General features: G+C 46.5%; 1 protein-coding gene across 1 annotated transcript in view; it reads right to left on the minus strand.

Moving 5' to 3' along the window:
* KAT2B (lysine acetyltransferase 2B) overlaps nucleotides 1–7,116 on the minus strand; it is an 89,112-nt gene extending 81,996 nt beyond the window's left edge. The window contains exon 1 of the mRNA XM_008153493.3: nucleotides 6,755–7,116. Within this exon, the coding sequence (XP_008151715.3) occupies nucleotides 6,755–7,069 (315 nt within the window). The 5' untranslated portion in view covers nucleotides 7,070–7,116. The remainder of the gene's footprint in view (nucleotides 1–6,754) is intronic.
* Between the last annotated feature and the right edge of the window lie 16,824 nt (nucleotides 7,117–23,940).

Raw genomic sequence — 23,940 nt, forward strand, 5'->3', positions numbered from 1 at the left:
GGTACGTGCCCTTGACCGGAATCGAACCTGGGACCCTTGAGTCCGCAGGCCGACGCTTTATCCACTGAGCCAAACCGGTTTCGGCCGGAAAGTTTTTAAAACTGAAATGAAAGAGACGGTCTGTGAAATGCCTCTCTCTGTTCCAAGAGCACTTTCACATCTGCTAAACGATTTCATCTTCACGAGAAGTCGGGGGGGGGGGGGGGGGGGGCACCTTGACTCCCACTTCTCCAAAGGGGAAGCTGACACACAAGGCAGCTCAGTGGGTGCCCACGGGCGCTCCACGTGCAGAGGGAGAGAGGAGGGCAGGGGCTCCAGGTTTTCACCGAGCAGCCAGGGAGGCAGCGGGCCTGCTCTTCCGTGCCACAGGTGCCTCCGGGTTTGAACCCATTAGGAGTAGGAAACCATTAAGAGTAAGAGCCCACTGACAACCGTTCCGAAATAGCAACCTTTCTCTCTTTTAGAGGCAAACGAACTAAATCAGAAGCCACTGAGCCTTGGAAATGCGTGTTTCATTGGCACTGTATTGAGGATCCAGAACTTTCATCTGAGAAGCAGATGTTCTGATTGTTTCAAGGTACCTCCCATGAAACTACATTTTACCCTCAAGACTCCCTAGGATGGGTCTCTCGCTGTGGATTTACCTGATAGACACAGAAGGAAATCCTGCCCTGGCAGACAGGTAACTAGATTTCTTAGTAGTAAAAAAAAAAAAAAAAAAATTAACAAGAAACAAACAACAACACAAAAAACCCCACCAGCGCTGCATCACAAAATGTTATTTGGAAGCATATGCTTCCTAAAACAAAACAGTCCTCAGCAGATTTTGGGCTGTTTTGCCCTATAAACTACTTTCTCGGTTACATAAAACTGCAAATTGCCATCTGAAGGCTTTGCAGGCCTGAATTTCCATCTTCCCTGAAAGTTTATGAGCAAACAGAATTAAATTTGGTCCTCTTTCTCTCAGACTTTTTGTACGGTGCCTGCCAAAGGAAACATTTTTCCTCTGTGTGCTGGCTCCACGATACCGCCTTTTAGAGGAGTCACCGTAAGTGAAATAACTGTGTGCTACAGACTTATGTGGCTAAAGACGGACTTTTAAAAAAACGTTTTCTTTACCCCCTCCATGTTTTGTGCTTTGCTGTAGCAATACTACTTATCTAAAGAATCTCCAAAGAGATTTATTTATTTTTTATTAAGTCTTCATCGTTGAAAGTATTACTACACCCCCTCTTCCCTCCACTGACCCCTTCTAGCCCGCCCCCACTGCCGGCCCCAGGGTTATGCATATATGTATACAAGTTCTTTGATCCAAAAAGGTTTTTTTTTTAATATATTTTTATTGATTTCAGAGAGGAAGGGAGAGAGAGAGGGAGAGAGAAACATCAATGATGAGAGAGAATCATGGATCGGCTGCCTCCTGCACGCCCCACACCAGGGATCGAGCCCGCAACCTGGACACGTGCCCTTGACCAGAATCGAACCCGGGACCCTTCAGTCCGCAGGCCGACGCTCCATCCACTGAGCCAGACCAGCGAGGGCCAAAGAGGTATTTTTAATTGTTTGTATTTGCAAACCCACAATCAACGGATATAAAATATCTCCTTAAAAAAAAACACAAACCCACGACAGGAGATGGAAGAGTTACTACTGGACGGCAGTGAGGGATGCACAACTGTATGCATTTACTCTAAGGCAACTGCCTGCACACTTGAGGGTGTGAGTTTTACGGCCTATAACCTATACCGCAATAAAGCTGTTGAAAAGTATGCCCGTGACTCACAAAGTGAGAGGTTTCAGATTTGGAGTGTGATTCAAGTTAACATCAGAAGCATTGATTCTCCTGTGCTGCCAATGCCCTTACGGCATTGGGGGACAGCACAGCGTTCCTCTACAGCAGCTTCCTCAACTCCGGTGCTACTGTCATCTGGGGCCGGACGATCCTTTGTTGTGGAGGGCTGCCCTGTGCATCATGGGATGTTTAGAATCACTAGCTGCCAGAAGCACTCCCCTCCCCCCAACTACAATGGCCAAAAATGTCTCCCAATATCCCTGCGGGGACAGAACAGCTCCTGGGGGAGAGTCCCTGCTCTAGATGTTGACAAGCTGAAAAAGAAGTCTGCTCTCTGAAGGAGTGGCTGACAAATAAACACCAAGTGGTGGGGGGTTCCGCCCCCTCCCCCGCCCAGCGACAAGGCTTGCTCAGGTGCCCCGTTCACCCGCCCCAGGACAAGACAGGACACTTCTCTCCTCATGGCACTGCTGCCCCCACTCTGCAAATTATACAGTCAGTGTTATATCTAGACTATAAACCATTATTTTTTAAATTAGGGCTAATTGTATAGCCCTGTGCCCGTGTGACTCTCTAGGTATGGCACTCAGCCAAGAAACGAAGTCACTGGGTTTTCCATAAATGCTTTGTGGCCACTGATTCCGAGACAATGCCGTAAAGCACCAGACAATTCCATTTAGCCACCATTAACCCAGCAATGCAGGCCCCAGGAACTTGGGGAACCTTCTCTCTTTTCATTTCAAGAGTGACGTTCCCATTTTATAGATGAACTATTCCGGGCTCAGAGAAAAACTAAGTGAGTTGTGCCCAGGATCACACAAGTGGCAGAGTTGAAATTTCTGTTGACTTCCGAGTTAAAAATGTATCCCCTGCTCCGAGCTTTAAGGGCTCACCACGGGCCAGACACCCTGTTGGCTGGTTGCCTCATACACATTAGCCCATTTTAAATCCTCTCTCTTGAGCCATGCGGGGGCATTATTATTCCTACTTTACAGACAAAGAAATGGAGGCTGAGGTGAGGTCCTGTCCAAGGTCACACAGCTGGATAGCCTGAAATGGGAACTCCAATTACTTTGAACTCTGTGTAGTCCAGCCACTACACCCTACTGCCTCTCCTCAAGTACAAATGGCCTATTTCATTAAGAATCAGTCAATAGCCGAAACCGGTTTGGCTCAGTGGACAGAGCGTCGGCCTGCGGACTCAAGGGTCCCAGGTTCGATTCCGGTCAAGGGCATGTACATTGGTTGCGGGCACATCCCCGGTGGGGGGTGTGCAGGAGGCAGCTGGTCGATGTTTCTCTCTCATCGATGTTTCTAGCTCTCTATCCCTTCTCCCTTCCTCTCTGTTAAAAATCAATAAAATATACTTTTTTAAAAAAAAGAATCAGTCAATACACTTTTATAGATAAATTGCACTTTAATTCAAGGAGCTTTGTATTTGGGCTAATACTTTCACGTAGGGTTTCTTTTATAACACCACAAACCCCGTCCCATGGACATCTGTGAGCTTCCTAGAACTGCCCTGCGTGAAAAAGTCCCTCTACCCAATTGTCAAAAAGCAGTCAAGCTAAAATTTCAGTACTGCTACCCCAACAGTTAATCATTTCTCCAGTTTTTCCTTCTCCAGTTCATTCATTCAGTCAATAATGACTTCACTTAAAATCTATTCAAACATATCCAATCATTTAATCCAATTAAAATTCATGATAAAAGCACCAGGAAGGAAAAGCAAGTACAGAAGGGTTCAGAAAACGTGTAACCAGAAGGCTGGACAAGGCGATAAAGGAAATGCAAGGAATCTGAGATTTGCCAGAAAAGTTGGGAGTTCATGTAAGTGATGTGGAAGACCTTTGGCCCCGGCGAACAGCATGTGCAAAGGCCCTGCCTGAGCAAGAAGGGCACCATGCTCGAACGACCCTAAGAAGGGGCCAGAGATAGCAATAGCCAGGCCCTGCGGACTCCAATAAAGAGAAATTAGAGGGTCCTAAGCAGAGGCAACACATGGACAGATCTACATTATTGATGATCACTCTGGCTGTGTCACAGGCCAGCCAAGTGGCTCTGAAGCAACCTTTGCCAGAAGACAGTTCAAAATACTCTACCCTGGATCCTGAAAAACAAGTTTCTTTTTCTTTTTTTTTTTTTCCCCCTCTCCCCGGGGTGTGGCGCACCACCCTGGCTGTGAACTAGCTCACTTCTTTTTCTGTTTCACTTGTGGAGTTTAAAGGCCACATCTTTTATGAGGTCTGGGACCTGTTTTTCTTTCAATAGCCCTCTGTAAAGTACCTCATCTCTTTCCAGGTCCCTCCTCATTCCCTAACCTCTGTACCCTCTCTGACCTTCCAAGGGGCTAGTCAATACCAAAAGGCAGGGTAAAATCTGTCCTTTGGGGCTTTATATGAAATGTAGAGACAAGCTGAGAAAGAACCACTGATTCTGCTCTCTTTGCATCCTCTCACACCCAGTTAAGCAGTTTAAATAAATAAAAGCAAATCTGAGATAATGTCACTCCCGAGGTGTTAAGATTCCTGGATTCCCCTATGCCCTCTTGGACACACACACACACACACACCCTCCCTGAAACCTGGAGGCCCCAGGCAATGGGGCACCAGCTCCTGCAGGCACAGTTCCAAGCTACAACTGCTTTCAGTTTCTCCACGACAAGAAGCCTCACGTCACCCCACTGACACTTCCTCCAGGAAGCCATTCGTACCCCAGCGCTGCTCCAGCGCAGGAACTGCCCTGCTCTGACTTCCAACATCACTCTAAGAAAGCAGTTTTGTTTTGTGATGTCATTGTGATTAGTTCCCTGCCCACTTCTCCAGGCCCCCGACACATGCACACATGGGCACATACACAGAAGGACAGGATCTGGGTATCACAGCCAGGCATCTAGCACAGTGCCTGGCCACCCAGGTGAGACCCCTGTCCATGTTTACTGAATGAATGAGCACATACAAATGGACGCTTTCAGAGTCTTCCCAGGAGCAGGAAGAGAGAGGCTTTTCCCTTCCTATAAATGCGATTATGAACGTGAGCATGAAACACTCAAATCACAAATCTTAGAAAAGGTGCTACATCTCACTCTTGGAAATCTAAAGGGCACATATATGCTCATACATAGCTTCAGATAGCACCGAAACGTCAGGGAAGGTTCCAGATATCAAGGCAATCGCAGGCAACAGGGAGAGAAGGTGCTCCTGACGGGAACCCGATAAACAGCCAGGACAGAAACAATGAGCTGACCAAGTTCCTACAGGAGCCCACTCCGGTTGCTAAACAGCAAGTCCACCAAGCAACTGACCTTGTTCTTGACCTTGCTCTTGAGTAGACTAATGCTCTTAATAACCAACTCCTGGCCCTTCACCTTTCTTGGAAGCACACCCCTCCCACTTTATATATTTTTTCCCTTCCTTCTTCAGAAATGCCAACCGTGAGGCATTATTGTCTCACAGTTTCAGTTTCCTTGGATGAATTCAAAAAGGATGACTAATATATTACCCAGGCCTGAACTAGGGTCTTGCTACTTGGAGTGGGGTCAACGAACTAGCATCACATCACGGGAGAGTTAGTCAGAAATCTCTTCCCGCGCCCCCCCCCTCCCCCAGACCTATTGATTTAGAAGCAACCTTCTAGCCAGCTCCCCAGGTGACTCCTAGGCACGTGGAAGTTTGAGAAGCACTGGGCTTACATTCACTCAACAAATATTTATTGTCCCAGTGCAGGGCACAGAGTAAGTGGTCAACATATACCTGAGAATGTGAAAGGTGTGGGGGGAAAAGGTAAAGAGACATTCCACTGTGGTTGAGAGTTCCTTTTCACAGCATGACCCGGGGGGAGAGAGGTTCTAGCAGGGTTCATTATCTTGACACCCAAATTCAGAAGTGGCCGCTGCGGCTCGGCCCTGGGAATCTGGAATCTGGGAACTTGACCCCGCGTGCAGCGAGCGAGAGAATACGTGGGAGGTGTGCGAGGGTGTCTCTTCCCCGACGCAGCCACAGGCCGCAGGAGCTGACGAGGCCAAGTCCCCGCCCCCCTCAGCTGTCACCCTGTCAAAACAAAGCCGCTGCGGACAGCGCCGGGCCAGGCGGCCCCGCGGCCTCGGGCAATCCTCCCACCGCGGGAGCGGGACGCCCACATCTGGCTGTGCCGCGGAGGGACGCCGGGGTGCTGGGAGCTGGGATGGAGAGGGGAGGGAAAGACACGGGTGTCCTCAAACCGAGCAGTAGCGCCCGCCGCGCTGGGCTGTCACCTTGCCAAATCCTGTTTACACCCCGAGCGGCTGGGACAGCGTTTTAACTAAACAACTAATAACACAATCAGGAGCGGGCTGTCACCGCGCGCCGCGGCGCCTCCGCCCTCCACGGAGAGCGCCTCGGGCTCCAGGACCCTCGCCTCGGGCTAGACCCACCCTCCCTCTGGGCGGGCGCGCTCCGCCCCTTCTATCTCCCCAAAAGCGCAGGAGTCCGGGAGCCTATTCCACCCTCACTCCCTCCCCCAGCTCCTCCCAAGGGGACACGGGGAGAGGACGAACCAAGAAGGGGCGCTCTGATCCCCCCCCCCCTCCTCCCCCAAAGATGTTCCCTGGGCCCTGGAGCGCTCGCCACACAGTGAGCCCCGTTCCACTCTCAGGAAGGCGCCCCCGGCGAGCTCCTACAGAGCAACAAAGCCCCAGGGCAGCCCAGGAGCGCGGGCACAGAGGCAACTCCTTCCAAGGGGAAGGAATGAAAGGTTCTCGGTCTTGGTGACCCCCCCACCCCACCCCACCCCCGCCTCTTCTTGCAACTCAACAGCACTCGCGTCCGAGAAGAAGCTAATTGGGCGCGGAGGACAACAGCACTTCCGCGGTGCAGCGGCCCCGGGCGGGAGGCGGGAGGCGGGGCGCGCGGGGAAAGGAGGGGGCGGGGGTCCCGCGGGCTGGGCCCGAGCCCCTCGGGCGGTCGGGGAGCGGCGAGCGCGTACCTTGCAGGCGGAGTACACGCCGAGTTTCTCCAGTTTCTTGGCCCGCGGAGCGGAGCGCAGCTGCGCCTTCTTCAAGGCGATTCGGGCCGAGCCGCCGCCTCCAGGTCCTTCGGCCGTGCCCGCCGCCGCCACAGCCGTCGCCGGTCCGCAGGCGCCCGAGCCCCCAGCGGCGGCGGCGCACGGGGAGCCCTGCGGCGGCAACGGCGGCGGCGCGGGGGGCTGCGGGGGCAGCGCCCCGAGTCCGGCCCCGGCCCCAGCCCCTGCCCCGGCTCCCGCTCCGCCGCCGCCCGGCCCGGCCCCGCCAGCCTCGGACATGCCGCCCCGCAGCACCGCAGGAGGTGCCGAGTGTCAGGCGCCGCCGCCGCCGCCAGGGTCTCTCCCTCTCGGGCTCTGGTCTCAAGGAGAGCGAGACCCTCCCCCCACGCCCTCCCGCCCCTTCGCCCACCCCCCTCCCCGCCCCCGCCTCCCTCGCGCGCCGCTCGCCCCGCTCGCTCCGGCCGCGGCCCGCGCTGGTGGTGGCGGCGGCGGCGGCGGCAGCTGCTCCCCCAGGAGGGAGGGGACTAGCGGCTCCGCGGCCGCGGCCGCCGCCGCCACGGCACACGCCCTCCCCGGGTTCTCCTCCCCGGGGCGCCGCTTTGCGCCCCGGCTGCGGACATGTTCCCGGGGTCTCGGGACGAGGGTGCGTGCGGGCGCGGCGAACCTCCCGGGGATGCCGGGGCCGGGAGCACCCCCTCGGCCTCTTCCCCGCAGCCCGCGGGGTGTGCGCCCCCACCCCCCGCACCTCTACACCTAAGCGCTCCCCCGCCAGGGGGCGAGGCCAAGCTCGGGTGGGGTGGAGGGATGGGGGGCGGGGGATCGGGGGCTGGAGCCCAGGCACCTGCTGCCCGCCTCTGTCTCCGGGGCCCCCCATAACCGACCCCCGCAGTCCCGAGCGGGGGGGGGGGGGAGAAGGGGGGAGGTAGCGGCGGGAGGGAGGGGAGACTCCCAGTCATTTGTTCTTCCACTTTGTTCCACCCTCTCAGAACCGAGAACTTCCTCCACCCTAGCGGGAGCCAGAGGAAAAAAAAAAATTTTTTTTTTGAAAAGTACCCGTCCATGCTAATCCTTTTCTTTGTTGCTAATTCACCAAAATAAAGGCGTAATGTTTTGTGTTTCTCTTTGTACATACTTTTCTGTTCAACTTTTTAAAATCTAATTATGAACGCTTTCTTTCTATAACAATTTCTGGGTCCAATCGGCCAGAGGAAGAAAAAGACTTCATATTTTAGGTAATTTTTGTTTGAAAGCGCCGGCTGTTAAAAAGAATGGTTGTCTAAACGCCCTGTCAAAGTGAGATCTACGCGCAGTGGGAAAAGTTTGAATACAGAAAGGTTGCTCATAGGGCTCATCTCTACGTGGTGGGATTATAAACTTGCCGTTTTGTTTCCTATAATGTTTCCGTTTTCAAAATTGATACCACCAGCAGGATATTAATCAAGAAAAGAAAAAAAAAAAAAAAACAGTAAGCATCCAAAAAGATGAGTGTCGATTTTGGCCTCAAACTTACAAACAAAACAAAACAAAACCTTCAACTCAGCGTTTTCAACTATCTTTGAAACTGTTCAAAACTGTTGTCCTTGTTGATGACAACCGTGGTGTTTAGTAAAGTGCGATGAACATTTCAGCTTTTCATTTGAAAGCTGTGCACCCTTGGTCAGTCTCTGCCGTTTTTAAAAGCCCAGGCCAATCCTCCGGACCCTTCACAAGTGCCCTGCTTTTGTAACATGTCATAATTTTTATGTAATTCAGGTCATAATGTGATCATTATAAAATTCTTCACATGCCGTAAAGCTCTCACCCAACTCTGGGCAGTGTCGCCTTAAGGAATGTACTTTTCCCTGGAAACATGCCTCTTCCCATCCCGTTTTGTCCAATTAATTTTCTCTATCCTTTATTTTTTTATTCTCTGTTCTTTTGCTTTTTAATGCAGAGTGAGTGATGTGGAAAAGTGGAAACGTTTTTGAAGTTTGTGGATCTAAACAGTGATGTTGGGGCAAAAAGAAATATCCTGTCCCCACTTGAGTCCGGACTGAAGGTCTGAAATGTCAGACTTTCATTTTCCGGACAATTCTTTGGGTGCCTCCTTTCTTAGCATGATGTGCTTTTGAGTCACCATTGTTCCTCTCTCCTGGCTCTGCTGGTTTGCACATTTTCTGCCATTTTCTCCAAAGCAGGAGGAGAGTCTTTTTTTTTTTTTTTAACTTGATTTTTTTAATAAATCTTTATTGTTGAAAGTATTACATATGGCCCCATCCCCCCACATTAACCCCTTTACCCTCCCCAACCCCCCCACCCTACCACCTCCGCTCCCTCCCACCTCCTCCACCCCCAGCCTTCAGCACCCTATTGTCTGTGTCCTTGGGTTATGCATATATGCATACAAGGTCTTTCATTGATTACCTCCCACCCACCCACCTTCCCTCTGAGATTCCACACTCTGTTCCATGCTTCCATGTCTCTGGATCCACTCCATTCATCAGTTTATTTTGTTGCTTAAATTCCACATGTGAGTGCCATCGTGTGATACTTGTCTTTCTCTGACTGACTTATTTCACTTAGCGTGATACGCTCCAGGTCCCCAGGAGGGGAGTTTTAAAGGCTGTGACCCCTTGATCAAAGTCTAACATCGTGATGTTAGCAGGTATTGGGGGTTTGGGTTCCACATGCAGGCATTCATCAAACTGATGGACTAGTCCACCTGAGATTTGTGCATTTCATGGAATATTAATTTCCCTTAAATATTTTTTAAAATCAAGATATTAAACTCCAGTCCTAGCCTGTTTTGCTCAGTGGATAGAGCGTTGGCCTGCGGACTGAAGGGTCCCAGGTTCGATTCCGGTCAGGGGCATGCACATTGGTTGCGGGCACGTCCCCATTGGGGGTTGTGCAGGAGGCAGCTGGTCGATGTTTCTCTCTCATCGATGTTTCTAGCTTTCTATCCCTCTCCCTTCCTCTCTGTAAAAAATCAATAAAATAAAATAAATAAATAAATAAATAAAAGATATTAAACTCCAGTCCTAGCCTGTTTTGCTCAGTGGATAGAGCGTCGGCCTGCGGACTGAAGGATCCCAGGTTTGGTTCTGGTCAAGGGTACATGTCCAGGTTGCAGGCTTGATCCCCAGTAGGGGGCATGCAGGAGGCAGCCAATCAGTGATTCTCTCTGATCATTGATGTTTCTATCGCTCTCTCCCTCTCCCTTCCTCTCTGAAATCAATAAAAATATATATTTTTTAAAAAGATATTAAACTCCAGTTAATGGTGCGCATGCAGAAAGTTTAGGTGCAGTGCCCTGATATCTGCAGTGTGCTTTGTGATGCATCAAAAAATGAAGATGGATTGATACACCCATGAATGGGCAAATAAGCAGGTGAACAGATATATGATAAAGAAAGGAGAGTAAAATGTTAAGGGTGAATGTAGGTAGTGGATAGCAGTGTTCACTGTGCTGTTCTTCCAAAGTTTCCATTATAAAATGTTGGGGAGTAGGGAGTCCCAGATGTAATATTAACTCGACCTGTCACCTCCTGCGGGGGGGCTGACCAGCAGTCCCTGAATGACAGGTGAACAGATTACTCAGACACAGTTTGACCGTGCAAGAGAGGGCTAAGGAGCGCCCGGCTTTAGTGGCCAGAGCAGCCTCTATGGCCTGCCTCCTTAGGCCTTTATTGGAATGTTTATCTTTAGATACAATCAGTAGGGTGAGGAATCTTGGGAGGACACATGTTTACATTGTCCTCTAGTCAAGAGCATCCAGGGATTAAGCATAAGGATTCCAGTAAACACCCAGGGGTGGGGGGGTCTGCATGTACACAAACTTGTTTGGAAAGGTCTAGGAATAACTAGGGGCGCCGCCTGCGACACTCCCCTGAGTCTCCCCTAAGTCAGAATTCCAGTAAGCAGGGCAGGTGGCCTTCCACACACTTCCCTTTTACCAGAATGTCCTCCTGACAACTTTCCAACCAAGCCTCTTGTGCTCCCCAACAAACTCCCCCTTCCAAGCCACTCCCAAAGTGCGGGATCCAGGCTATTTCCAGGATGTTTTGAAGCAGAAGAAAACAACCTCATTTGAATCCAACCTGAAAACCATCACTGTCTGAATGATGAATTGCTTGTGACATCAACTGAACATTATTTTTCATTATAGCCCTGCTCAGAGCACCCAGATGACACACTGCCGTAGGCTGAAGGCCTAGAATTTCAAGGCCTATTCAAAGTGCCTTATAAGCTCCAGGCAGGGACATTTCCAGGGCAAAGGATCTGGGAGGCGTTCTCAGTAGGCTGTTTCGAGCATTTAGATCCGGTGTGCAGAGCCCCTTTAGGAAGTAAATAAAAGCCAATGCTTTTGTTTACAAAGTACTTACAACTTCCTTCCTGACTTAAGGAAGCCACGATTAGAAAATAAAGGGCGCTGAGAGTAGGAATTGTAAGGGGCAGGTTGACCACCAGAGGTTACTTCTGGCATATTAATACTATTATGAGTCTGTTGCAAAGAATGACCTTTGTACAAATTTAACAGCGTAGATAGATCTCCAAGAAATACTTTCGAATGGATCCTGTACAGTATAATACCATTTGTTAAAAAACAAATTCACACCGGCATATAAGCACAATTCTGTATATGTTCAGCAAATGCATATAAAAATGCAAAAGCAGCTCTCGCCGGTTTGGCTCAGTGGATAGAGCGTCGGCCCACTGACTGAAGGGTCACGGGTTCGATTCCAGTCAAGAGCACCTACCTCGGCTGCAGGCTCAATCCCCAGCCCTGGTTGGGGCATGTGTGAGGCAACCAATTGATGTGTCTCTTTCACGTAGATCTTTCTCTCTGTCTCTCCCCCTCCCTTCTACTCTCTCTAAAAATCAATGGAAAAATATCCTCAGGTGAGGATTAACAAAAAAATAAAAATGCAAAAGCAAGAGAAAGATTTAGAAAGACACAGCAAACTCTTAAAAGTAGTAAACCTAGGCCCTTGAGAGTAAAACTTGTTTTTCTCACTTTTGTATATTCCCAGTTCCTCGGTAAACTCTGTTTCCGATCTGTTCGTATCTGTCTCCGTGGCCATCACTTCTCACCTTGACTACTAATAGCAACTTCCTAACTGGTCTCTCTGCTTTTGCCCTTGCTCTACCACAATCCCCTCTAAACAGTAGTACAGAGGTTTACAGCTGTAAATGCAAACCTTATCTTATAATTCCCTGTTTGAAACCTTCCAGTGGCTTCTTACAACATTTAAAATCTGATTTCATATTGGCAAGGCCCACCTGCCCTGGCCCTCTTCTCTAGTGTGTGGTCTACTCCAGTCAAACCCTGGAAGCTCTTTCCTGCCTCAAGGCCTCTGCATTTGCTCTACAGCCAGAAACGCTCCTCCAAACAGGATGGCTGGCTCCAAATAGCTGTTGTGCTATTTTATTCAATTTTAGTTGTTCTTAATAACAGTGTTCCATGTTTAATGTGAATAGTCTTATATGTGTTTGGTTGAGCATTACCCTTGTAAAAAGGGCTTTCCCCCACTGTTTTCTGTTTTAAATAGTAATACATGTGCTTGTTTTACCAGCCTACCTGCCATCCTATATAATCCTATATAATAAAGAGGTAATATGCAAATTGACCATCACTCCCACACACAAGATGGCCACCCCCATGTGGTCACAAGATGGCCACCCCCATGTGGCCACAAGATGGCCACCACAAGATGGCTGGCAGGGGAGGGCAGTTGGGGGCAATCAGGCCAGCAGGGGAGGGAAGTTAGGGGTGACTGGGCTGGCAGAGGAGGGCAGTTGTGGGGGGGACGCAGGCCTGCAGGGGAGGGCAGTTGGGGGTGACCAGGCCAGCAGGGGAGGGCAGTTGGGGGGGACCAGGCCTGTAGGGGAGGGCAGTTGGGGGCAACCAGGCCAGCAGGGGAGGGCAGTTAGGGGAAACCAGGCTGGCAGGGGAGGGCAGTTAGGAGCAATTGGGCCAGCAGGGGAGCAGTTAGGTGTCCATCAGGCTGGCAGCAGAGTGGTTAGGGGGTGATCAGGCTGGGCAGGCAGAAGCGGTTAGGGGCAATCAGGCAGGCAGGCAGGCGAGCAGTTGGGAGCCAGCAGTCCTGGATTGTGAGAGGATGTCCGACTGCCCATTTAGGCCTGATCCCACTGGGCAGTCGGACATCCCTTGAGGGGTCCCAGATTGGAGAGGATGCAGGCTGGGCTGAGGGACAAACAACACCCTTCCCCCCCCCCCCCATGCATGAATTTCATGCACCGGGCCTCTAATTTATAATGAAGGTGCAAACTAAGTAGAAAAAAAAATGAAGTCTCCTTTCTTCTGAACTCAGGCTAAATGGCTGACAGCTTTTCTAAAGCAGTATGTGACTATCTCTTCGAGCTACTTGAAAATTATATAAGAAACTCAAATTTCCAAAGAACCAAACTTAGGTATGACCTAGATTTTCCTTAACAATATGAATATCATGAATTTTATTCTTGTTAGAGCCAGATAATTGCTTTTAAAAAAAAACTTAAGGAGGGTTCTAATTCCCTAACTTGTAAAAATGTTCATACACATTAATTTTACGAATTAAGAAAACAATTTTTATCAGGACAGGTTTTCAAGTTTAGGGTTCCCTTATGAGGCCAAACCAACTTCCTCCATTCCTTTATCTTACGTCTTGGTATGCTGAACACTGCAGCAGACTCTCTAGGTCTAAAATCAAAGCTCAGAGTATTTCAGCTTATGAAATAGAAGCTATATATCAGCAACCACTATACATCAGAAACCAAAGGAGAAAAATGGAAAGTAGTATGGTACAGTAACTACACTATGACAACATGATATCCTCACAAAGCACAAACATGTTATCTGTGCATAGTAACACATTTTCCCAAAGCACTAAAATGTGTATATTGTTATAAAATATTTCAAACGCCTAGAAAAATACAGAAAAATATCTGTACATCCACTAACTTGATTTTCTTTTTTAAGATTTTTTTTCCTTTTAATGTTTTTTTTTTATTATTATTATTAATCATAGAGAGGAAGGGAGAAGGAGAGAGAGATAGAAGCATCAATAATGAGAGAGAATCATTGATTGGCTGCCCCCTGCACGCCCCTTACTGGGGATCGAGCCCGCAACCCGAGCATGTGCCCTTGGCCAGAATCAAACCTGGGACCCTTCAGTCTACAGGCTGATGCTTTGATGCTTTATCCACTAAGCCAAACCAGCTAGGGCTAGGTTTTCTTTTTTAAAACTTTTTTTTTTTTTTTTTTTTTTTTTTTGAGAGAGAGAGAGAGAGAGAGAGAGAGAGGAAGAAAAACATCAATGTGAGAGCAGAACATCTATGGTTTACCTCCTGCACGCGTGCGCGCACACACCCACACACACCACCACCACCACCACCACCAGGGATCAAGCCCAGAACTCAGGCATGTGCCTTGACCGGGAATCAAACCAGTAACCCTTTTGTTGCACGGGATGACTCCCAACCAACTGAGCCACACCAGCCAGGGCTAGATTTTCTGAATGTTTTCATTTACCAGGTATACATATAATTAGTTTGAAAAATCCTCCTTCATATCTCTCTTTACCTCCTTCTTGCTTCTGTTTTTTAACATTTACAAAATAAGCCCTGCAGAGAAGGGTTGGGTGGACGTTTACTGTAAAGAGCTAGATTGCAGATTAAGCTTTGTGGGTTATAGTCTCTACTGCAGCTACTCAACTCTGCCCTGGCTCTACCACGTCCCCTCTATCCAGTAGTACAGAGGTTTACAGCTGTAAATGCAAACAGATCTAGTTCTGGGAAAGAACACTTCTTCCGCCGAAACCGGTTTGGCTCAGTGGATAGAGCGTCGGCCTGTGGACTCAAGGGTCCCAGGTTCGATTCCGGTTAAGGGCATGTACCTTGGTTGCGGGCACATCCCCGGTGGGGGGTGTGCAGGAGGCAGCTGATCGATGATTCTCTCTCATCGATGTTTCTGGCTCTCTATCCCTCTCCCTTCCTCTCTGTGAAAAATCAATAAAATATATTAAAAAAAAAAAAAGAACACTTCTTCCTCTCACACAGTGGGAAACCAAGCAGGATATTAGCACATTATAATGACCCACCAAACACTTCCATTTTTCTTGCTATTGTTGTTCTGATCTATATTTTTTTATGACACAAACCAAATTCTTATTTTACTGCAACGTATTCATTTGCTAGGGCTGCCACAACAAAGTACCAAAAACTAGATGGCTTACACAGCAGAAATTTATTTCCTCATAGTTCTGAAGGTTAGAAGTCCAAGATCAAGGTGTTGGCAGGGTTGGTTTCTTCTGAGGCTTCTCTCCTTGGCTTTCAGATGGTCATTTTTCACCAGTGTCTGTCTTTCTTTCTTTCTTCTTTCTTTCTTTCTTTCTTTCTTTCCTTTCTTTCTTTCTTTCTTTCTTTCTTTCTTTCTTTCTTTCTTTCTTCCTTCCTTCCTTCCTTCCTTCCTTTCAAAATATATTTTTATTGATTTTTTTTACAGAGGAAGGGAGAGGGATAGAGAGAAACATTGATGAGAGAGAAGCACCAATCAGCTGCTCCCTTGCATGCCCCCCACTGGGGATTGAGCCCACAACCAAGGTACATGCCTTTGACCAGAACTGAATCTGGGACCCTTCAGTCTTCGGGCCAACGCTCTACCCACTGAGCCAAATCGGTTAGGGCCTTAGGGCCTTAGTCCTCCCTCTGTGTGTATCTGTGTCCTAATCTCTTCTTATTTTTTTCTTTTAAATATATTTCTTTATTGATTTCAGAGAGGAAGGGAGAGGGCGAGAAACATCAGTGATGAGAGATAATCTGCCTCCTGCATGCCCCCTACTTGGGATGGAGCCCGCAACCCGGGAACGTGCCCTAGGCCGGAATCGAACCTGGGACTCTTCAGTTTGCAGGCCGGCGCTCTATCCACTGAGCAAAACCACCTAGGGCAGTGGTCGGCAAACTCATTAGTCAACAGAGCCAAATATCAACAGTACAACGATTGAAATTTCTTTTGAGAGCCAAATTTTTAAACAAACTTCTTCTAACGCCACTTCTTCAAAATAGACTCGCCCAGGCCGTGGTATTTGGTGGAAGAGCCACACTCAAGGGGCCAAAGAGCCGCATGTGGCTCTTGAGCTGCAGTTTGCCGACCACGGACCTAGGGCCTAATCTCCTCCTCCTCCTCCTCTTCTTTTTCTTCTTCTTTTTTTAATATATTTTATTGATTTTTTACAGAGAGGAAGGGAGAGGAACAGAGTTAGAAACATTGATGAGAGAGAAACATCAATCAGCTGCCTCCTGCACACCTCCCACTGGGGATGTGCCTGAAACCAAGGCACATGCCCCCGACCAGAACCGAACCCGGGACCCTTAAGTCCACAGACCGATGCTCCATCCACTGAGCCAAACCAGTCAGGACCTAATCTCCTCTTCTTATAAGGACACCAGTTATATTGGATTAAGGCCCTCCTTAATGACCTCATTTAACCTTAGTTAGGGTCTTTAAGTCCCTATCTCCAAGTATAATCCCACCCTGAGGGGCTAGTACTTCAATATATGAATTTTTTGGTGGGGAGGCGGAGCACAGTTTAGTCCATAACATGCAGTAGGGCCACAATTTTCAATGGTGTAGCACAAGAATTTTGAAAACATGCAATACCTGACTACTTACTTAGTCAGGGACACTGACTTCTTTTCCTTTAATTGTAAACTTAAAAAAAAAAAAATGACAACAGCAAACACAATAGCCATCTGGTGTGAATGAATCAAAATTACACTTTGTTTTTGTCAGATTGGCAAAAAATATTTTCCCAGTAATTAGTTTATATATGCCATGAGACGAAAAAGGTTGAAAATTGCTGCAATAGATAATTAACACATTTAACATATTTATGCCAACATATTTTAACAACTCCCATGTTCATGGTTTCTTGCGCTATACTCCTTCAATCTAGGTTTGCTTCTTTTCTTGCTGAATATACTCTTGAGTAGTTATTTCAGAGAAGATCTAAAGCATTACTTATTCAGTCCTCCAATTAGGGAAGGTCTTAAATCTATAGGAAGTGAAACATTTGCAACAAGTGTGTTATGTCTATTTAGGATGAGTTTAATATATATATATTTTTTGAGTTTAATATATTTTGAAAGTCTATAAGAAGAATGACAACTTTTACATTAAAATGGTATTTTACGCCAATTCATTTTTTTCATTAGATTCCACAAATAAGTGAGATCTTTGTCTTTCTCAGTTTGGCTTATTCACTTACCATAATATTTTCCAGGTCCATCCATGCTGTCCCAAAAGGTAAGAGATCCCTCTTTTTTACAGCTGCATAGTATTCTATAGTGTACCACAGCTTTTTTTATCCATTCATCTCCTGATGGGCTCTTAGGCTGTTTCCAAATCTTAGCTATTAGTGCTGCTATGAACATAGGGGTGCATATATTCTTTCTGATTGGTGTTTTTTGTTTTGATTTTGTTTTTAAAAGTTTTTTTTTTTAAATATATTTTATTGATTTTTCACAGAGAGGAAGAGAGAGGGATAGAGAGTTAGAAACATCGATGAGAGAGAAACATCGATCAGCTGCCTCCTGCACAACCCCTACGGGGGATGTGCCCGCAACAAAGGTACATGCCCTTGACCGGAATCGAACCTGGGACCTTTCAGCCCGCAGGCTGATGCTCTATCCACTGAGCCAAGCCGGTTTCAGCTGTTTTTGTTTTTATGATATATTCCCAGAAGTCGGATCGCTGGGTCAAATGGAAGTTCCATTTTTAATTTTTTGAGGAAACTCCATACTGTTCTCCACAGTGGCTGCACCAGTCTGCATTCCCACCAGCAGTGCACTAGGGTTCCCTTTTCTCCACATCCTCACCAGCACTTGTTGTTTGTTGATTTTTTGATGGTAGCCATTCTTCGATGGAAAAATGTGAGGTGATATCTCACTGTGGTTTTAATTTACATTTTTCTGATGATTAGTGACTTTGAGCATTTTTTCATATCTCTTGCCCATTTGTATGTCCTCTTGGAGAAATTTCTATTCAGGTCTTCTGCCCATTTTTTAATTGGATTGTTTGTCTTCCTTTTGTTGAGTTGTATGAGTACTTTATATATTTGCATATTAACCCCTTAATCCAATATATCCTTGGCAAATATGTTCTCCCATACAGTGGGTTCCCTTTCTATTTTGATGGTGGTTTCTTTCGCTGTGCAGGAGCTTTTTATTTTGACGTAGTCCCATTTGTTTATTTTCTTTGTTTCCTTTGCCCTATGGGGATGTATTGGCAAAAATTCTGCTCCATGAGATGTCTAAGATTTTTTTTTTTATTGTTTAAAGTATTACATATAGTAGTACAAATATCTCCTTTTTTTTCCCCCATTGACCTTACCCCAGCCTCCCCTAGCCCCTGGCGCATGCCCTCAATCCCTCCCCACCCCCCACCCCCAGATGTCTAAGATTTTACTGCCTATGTTCTCCTCTAAGATTTTTATGGTTTCATGCTTTACTTTTAAGTCTTTTATCCATTTTGAGTTTATTCTCAGAAGCTCTTACTTTTATTGGTCTGATGCGTCGTCAATAATTTCCACAATGTGTAGTGCTTTTGTGTCCCATTTAAAAACTCTTTGCCTAAGGCATATGTGTAAAGATACTCTCCTCTGTGTTCTTTGAGTTTCACTGTTCTTATCTTTCATAATTGGGCCTCTGTTGCATCTCAATCAATTGCTCTGGCATAGTGTGAGGTAGCAGTCACCATCTTATTCAAATTTGCTCTCTCTCTATTTCATTTTTAAACTATCAGTGTTAAATGTTCCAAGCAGGAGTGCTTTTATAGCATGACCTTTTAAGCTCAATCTTTCCCGGAAGTTCACTGTAGCGCCTTTTAAGAATAGTCTTGTACCCCATTAAAGATTGCATGCTCTTTAATTAGTGTTGAAAGCAGCTTCCCCCTTAGCCTCCGGCAAGAGGAGCCCCTACTCTGCGACCGCAGTTGAGAGAGTTACACACGTCAAAAACACTCAAAGGCAGAGTGGGGGTGGGAGGAGGGGCACCTCTGTCACTTTGTCACTTGGTGTGAGCGCCAGACAGGCAACCCTGTAAACCTAGACATTCACCCGTCTAGCTCACAGGATCAAGCCCCAGGGAGACACACGTCCTCGCCTATCTTGTCCTGGTTTCTCAAACACAAAGCGCCGGCACACCTCAGAATACTGAGTTTTGCACGTGAGAGAGGCACAAGTTAGGAGCACAGGAAGGGTTTGAGTGGCAGGAATGCTTAGGTAAGAGAAAAGACAAATTAATTAACTTGTCAAATCCTTCTTCTTAGCATGAATGCAGAAGATTCTTGCATAACCAAGTATTGTTTCCCAGAGTGCCAAGCAGCCATTTTCTTTCCTTCTCTTTGTGTTCCAATTCATGCTTCTGAGGATCTTCATAAATTAGCACAGTATTCACTAACATTGCAGTGTCTGACGAACACTTTGTAATATTGCACAATTTAGTCTACCCTTAAATTGATATGTATATAGATCTAAACATTACCTATGGGAAGTGCGACATCGATTTGTTTACATTGAATGCAAAAATTGTGAACAGTTTTCTTTTAAATTTCTTTATTGATTAAGGTATTACATATGTGTCCTTATCCCCCCAATCCCTCCCCCCACTCATGCACTCACCCCCCTGTTGTCTGTGTCCATTGGTTAGGCTTATATACATGCATACAAGGCCTGTGAACAGTTTTAAAACACTGAATTTTTTAAATGATAAAATATTCAGCCTATCTTAATATCTTTAAACATTTGATAGTGATTAACTATAACTTCACTTTGCCTTTCAGTTTTGATAGGTCCTTTTTTATGTTTTAGAAGATAACATTTTTTTTAATTGATTTTTTACAGAGAAGAAGGGAGAAGAATAGAGAGTTAGAAACATCGATGAGAGAGAAACATCCATCAGCTGCTTCCTGCACACCTCCTATGGGGGAGGTGCCCACAACCAAGATACATGCCCTTGACTGGAATCAAACCTGGGACCTTTCAGTCCACAGGCTGACGCTCTATCCACTGAGCCAAACCAGTTAGGGCAATAACATTTTTTAAGACATAAAAAAAATTTTAATTTTTGAATTTTTTTTTAATTTACTGTTATACACATTTTTAAAAAAAATATTTTTTAATTGATTTCAGAGAGGAAGGGAGAGGAGGAGAGAGATAGAAACGTCAATGACGAGAGAGAATCATTGATGGGCTGCCTCCTGCACACCCCCTACTGGGGGTCGAGCCCACAACCCCAGCATAGCCCTTAACCGGAATCAAACCCAGGACCCTTTAGTCCCACAGGCCGACACTCTATCCACTGAGCCAAACTGGCTAGGGCTCACATTTTTTTTATGAATATACACTTCAAAATTTCTGCACCTTAGCCTGGTTGGTGTGGCTTAGTAGTTGAGCATCGACCTATGAACCAGGAAGTCACAGTTTGATTCCTGAGGGCACATGCCCAGATTGCAGCTCGATCCCCAGTAGGGGGTATGCTGGAGACATCAGATCAATGTTTCTCTCTCATCAATGTTTCAATCTTTCTATCTCTCTCCCTTCCTCTCTCTAAAATCAATAAAAATATATTTTTTAAAAAAGTAAAAATTTGTACTTTAAAAACAATTACATTTTGACTATGTCTACGCATTACTTTGAATTAAAAATTAGCCCTGGCCAGTTTGGCTTAGTGGATAGAGCATCAACCTGTGGACTGAAGGGTCCCGAGTTCAAATCCGGTTGCAGGCTCGATCCCCAGTTGGGGGCATACAGGAGGCATCCAATCAATGATTCTCTCTTATCATTGAAAGATGTTTCTATCCCTTTTCCCTCTCCCTTCCTTTCTGATATAAAAAAAAATATTTTAAAAAATTAAATATAAAATAAAAGAAAGATCATAAGAAAAAAGGAAGTCCATAAGGAAAAAAAATGTCTCGCAAGTGGTTTAGGGATCCTCCTTTTGCCATCCCCACTTTCCCTCTCTTACTTTTAAGTTGACATCATATTAAACATCATTTTCCTCCCTTGTTTCCCACTCTCTACCCTCCAAATACAAACATACATATCCTGTTTGACATTTGGTTGCCTGATGGGAAAAAGTGTAAAGTTTGGAAGAAAACAGAGCCAGCAGAATTGACAGGGGACATTAGAGGAATCTAACTGAGTCCAAGTAGAAAAATTAGATACAAGTTCGATAGTTTAAGATGACCACTACTTCTTAGTAGAACTCTGACACATAGCCTATGTCCGGCCTTTCTTGGCCTAGGGAGAAGCCATGGGCATCTCAGAAATGTGAGTGTGACAGGCTGGGCTGCCAGCCTTCAGCAAAACCAAATGAGTTTCAGGAAGTTAGCACTTGGCCACATCCACACTTTTTCAGGTACATACCTGGAATGTTTTAACAGCTGGAATCCAATCTCTGAGGTGACTCATGAGAAATTCAAATTTGTTTAGAGCACTCAAGGATAATAAGAGTAGCTAACAGTTTTCAAGTACATGCCAGGCACTGTGCTAAGCCCTTTTGGAAAAATAGTCTCTCTATTCCTTACTAGTAATAGTTGTTATTCCCATTTTGACAATAAGGAACTTGAGGCTCAGAGAAGTAACTTGCACCAGAGTCTCTTCTGCTCTTAATGACTTTCCCAGCTGTTAAGGATGGTGACTACTATTTACAGAGAGCTGATTAAGGGCCAGCCCATGTGTTGTAACTGACTTAATCTTCATAAGAACCCTAATAAGGAGCACCTAGGAGTCCCACTGACAGATGAAGAACCTTTAGCCACAGCATCACAGGTAATACAGATGGTAATTATAATGGGTGCAGGGTCTCTCCCCACCTCCTGCTTTGAAAGCAGAAGGGAAAGTGGGCTTTCTCCTTCCACCCTGTTGAGAATCCCGGGCTCTGTGCAGAAGAGATGTTTTATTCTAGAGCAGCACTATTCCACAGAACTTTCTGTGATAACAGGAATGTTCTAAATTGGTGCTGTCCGATATGGAAGCCACTGACCCCGTGTGGCCATTGAGCATGTGAAATGTGGTCAGTGGAGATCGGTGAACTAGTTTATATTTAAATACACATGGGGCTAGGGGTTACCATATTGGACAGCACAGCTGTAGAGGGTTGGACAGCACAGCTTGGTGGCCAGATTCCCAGTGGAACCTAAGAGTTTCTGATTTCCTCTCCTCTTAGCCCTTCCATTGGCCAGCCTCTGGGGCACGTATGTTCCTACTAAGGCACAGCTAACGACGGAGGAAGAGGAAAAAGAACCCAGATCTTTCTTACTCCCTTTATTAAAAACGAAGTATGTAAGTGCTCAAATACTTGTTTCACTTGTTCACTTATCTATTTAATAAATATTTATAGAACTCTTCCTACAGGGCAGGCATATCGACATTGGCTCTGGGGTAAAAATGGCAAGCAAAACAGAACTGGAGAGGCATGACTTAAATAATCACTCAAATGCATGATTAGAAACTCCAATAAATGAAACGCATGCGGAGCTGGGAAGGTGTTTGACAAGGATGGAGGCTCCGTTGGAGGCCTCGGGAAAGACCTTTCTGAGGATGCTCAAGTTCAGTTTGTGAAGGAGCTGTTTCAGCTGAGAAATGAAGAATGAGTTAGGATTAGTGACAGTGAAGGGGCAAGCATCTGAGGTGGAGGGAATCACATGTACAGGCCTGAGTGAGCAAAGTGGGCAAAGTGTGGGCATGTTTCAGGAGCTTTAAAGAAGAGGAAAGTGGGGAGAGAGGAGACTGAATTGGCAGACCTTGTCTTTTCCTATCAGGGTTTTAAAAATATATATATATGTATGTATTTTACTGATTCCGGAGAAGAAGGGAGAGGGAGAGAGAGATAGAAACATCAGTGATGACAGAGAATCATTGATGGGCTGCCTCCTGAATGCCTGCTACTGGCGATCGAGCACACAACCTGGGTATGTGCCCTGACCGGAATTGAACCGTGACCTCCTGGTTCATAGGTTGATGCTCAACCACTGAGCCGTGCGGGCTGGGCCCTACCAGGGTTTTTGACCTTTATCCTAAAAACAGACCTGAGCTACTAGAAGGTTTTAAGCAGAGGAGTGGCATGACTAGAAAATAAATGTGAAAAACAAAACAAAACAAAACAAAAACAACCCTTGGCTTTTAATAAGGGCTTCATTGTTGCTTGTTCCTTCCTTCCTTCCTCCTCCAGCAGGCAGGCAGGTGACTTCCCCAGACACAGGCTGCAGCTGGCTGCAGAGGCCGATCCCAGGCCAGACTAGAAGGGCTTGGTCCTGGGCCCAGAGGATGAATGGAGCTGAGCTGTGCTCTTTCCTCTGATGCTCTGTGTGTTCTCTCTGTGTGTTTCTGCCATTAAATAAATACTGGGGTATTTATAAAAACTGTCAGCAAACCACCCACTCCATTTTCTCCGCCGCAGGCCCAGAAGCCCTCAAACAGTAACAGCCTGTACCAGAGTCTCAGTGACATCCCGAGACTGCTCCTAAAGGGCTACTAAATATAACTCCCTTCCACGGGGCTGCTGCCTGCTGCCTTCACTTTTGTGATCATAGTTATGAAACATCTAGTAAACTTAAAGTTCACAGGCAGGTCTAAGCTGAAACAAGGGCAGCCTCCTACTGAGGTCGACTTCCAGTATACACTCGTCTGGCCACCTTTTCACGGAGCCACATGAGGTGGATTGACCTTCATTTGGGAGAACGACAAGCTAAAAGAATGTGTTCCCCTGGGGAAAAGGCAAGAAAAGAAGAGTGGAATGAGAAAAAAAAGACGGATGAATGCACTTGGACTTCAAAAGTTTCAAGTAATAAGAATCTGACTTGCTAAAGCCAAAGGAATCACTGTCCTCTTCTTCCAAAATGAATTGAGTTTACTTCTGTCCCTGGCATAATAGAAAAGTCACCCATTTCGCTGGTCAGCACTCTGGAGCTTGATTCCCAACTCTGCCGCTTGCTCCAGGCAAGGTCATTCAGTGGCCTTGCGGAGCTGAAGTGTCCTTGTCTGTAAAATGGGTTAATAGGGTCTATTTGCAGGGTTGTATGGACGTGAGACAATGTGGGTGGATTGCCTAGAAATAGTCATTGCACACGGTAAGCAACGACATTGGTTTTATCCAGTAATGTATATAGG

The sequence above is a fragment of the Eptesicus fuscus genome, chromosome 18 (assembly GCF_027574615.1).
Source record: "Eptesicus fuscus isolate TK198812 chromosome 18, DD_ASM_mEF_20220401, whole genome shotgun sequence".
Taxonomy (NCBI): Eukaryota; Metazoa; Chordata; class Mammalia; order Chiroptera; family Vespertilionidae; genus Eptesicus; species Eptesicus fuscus.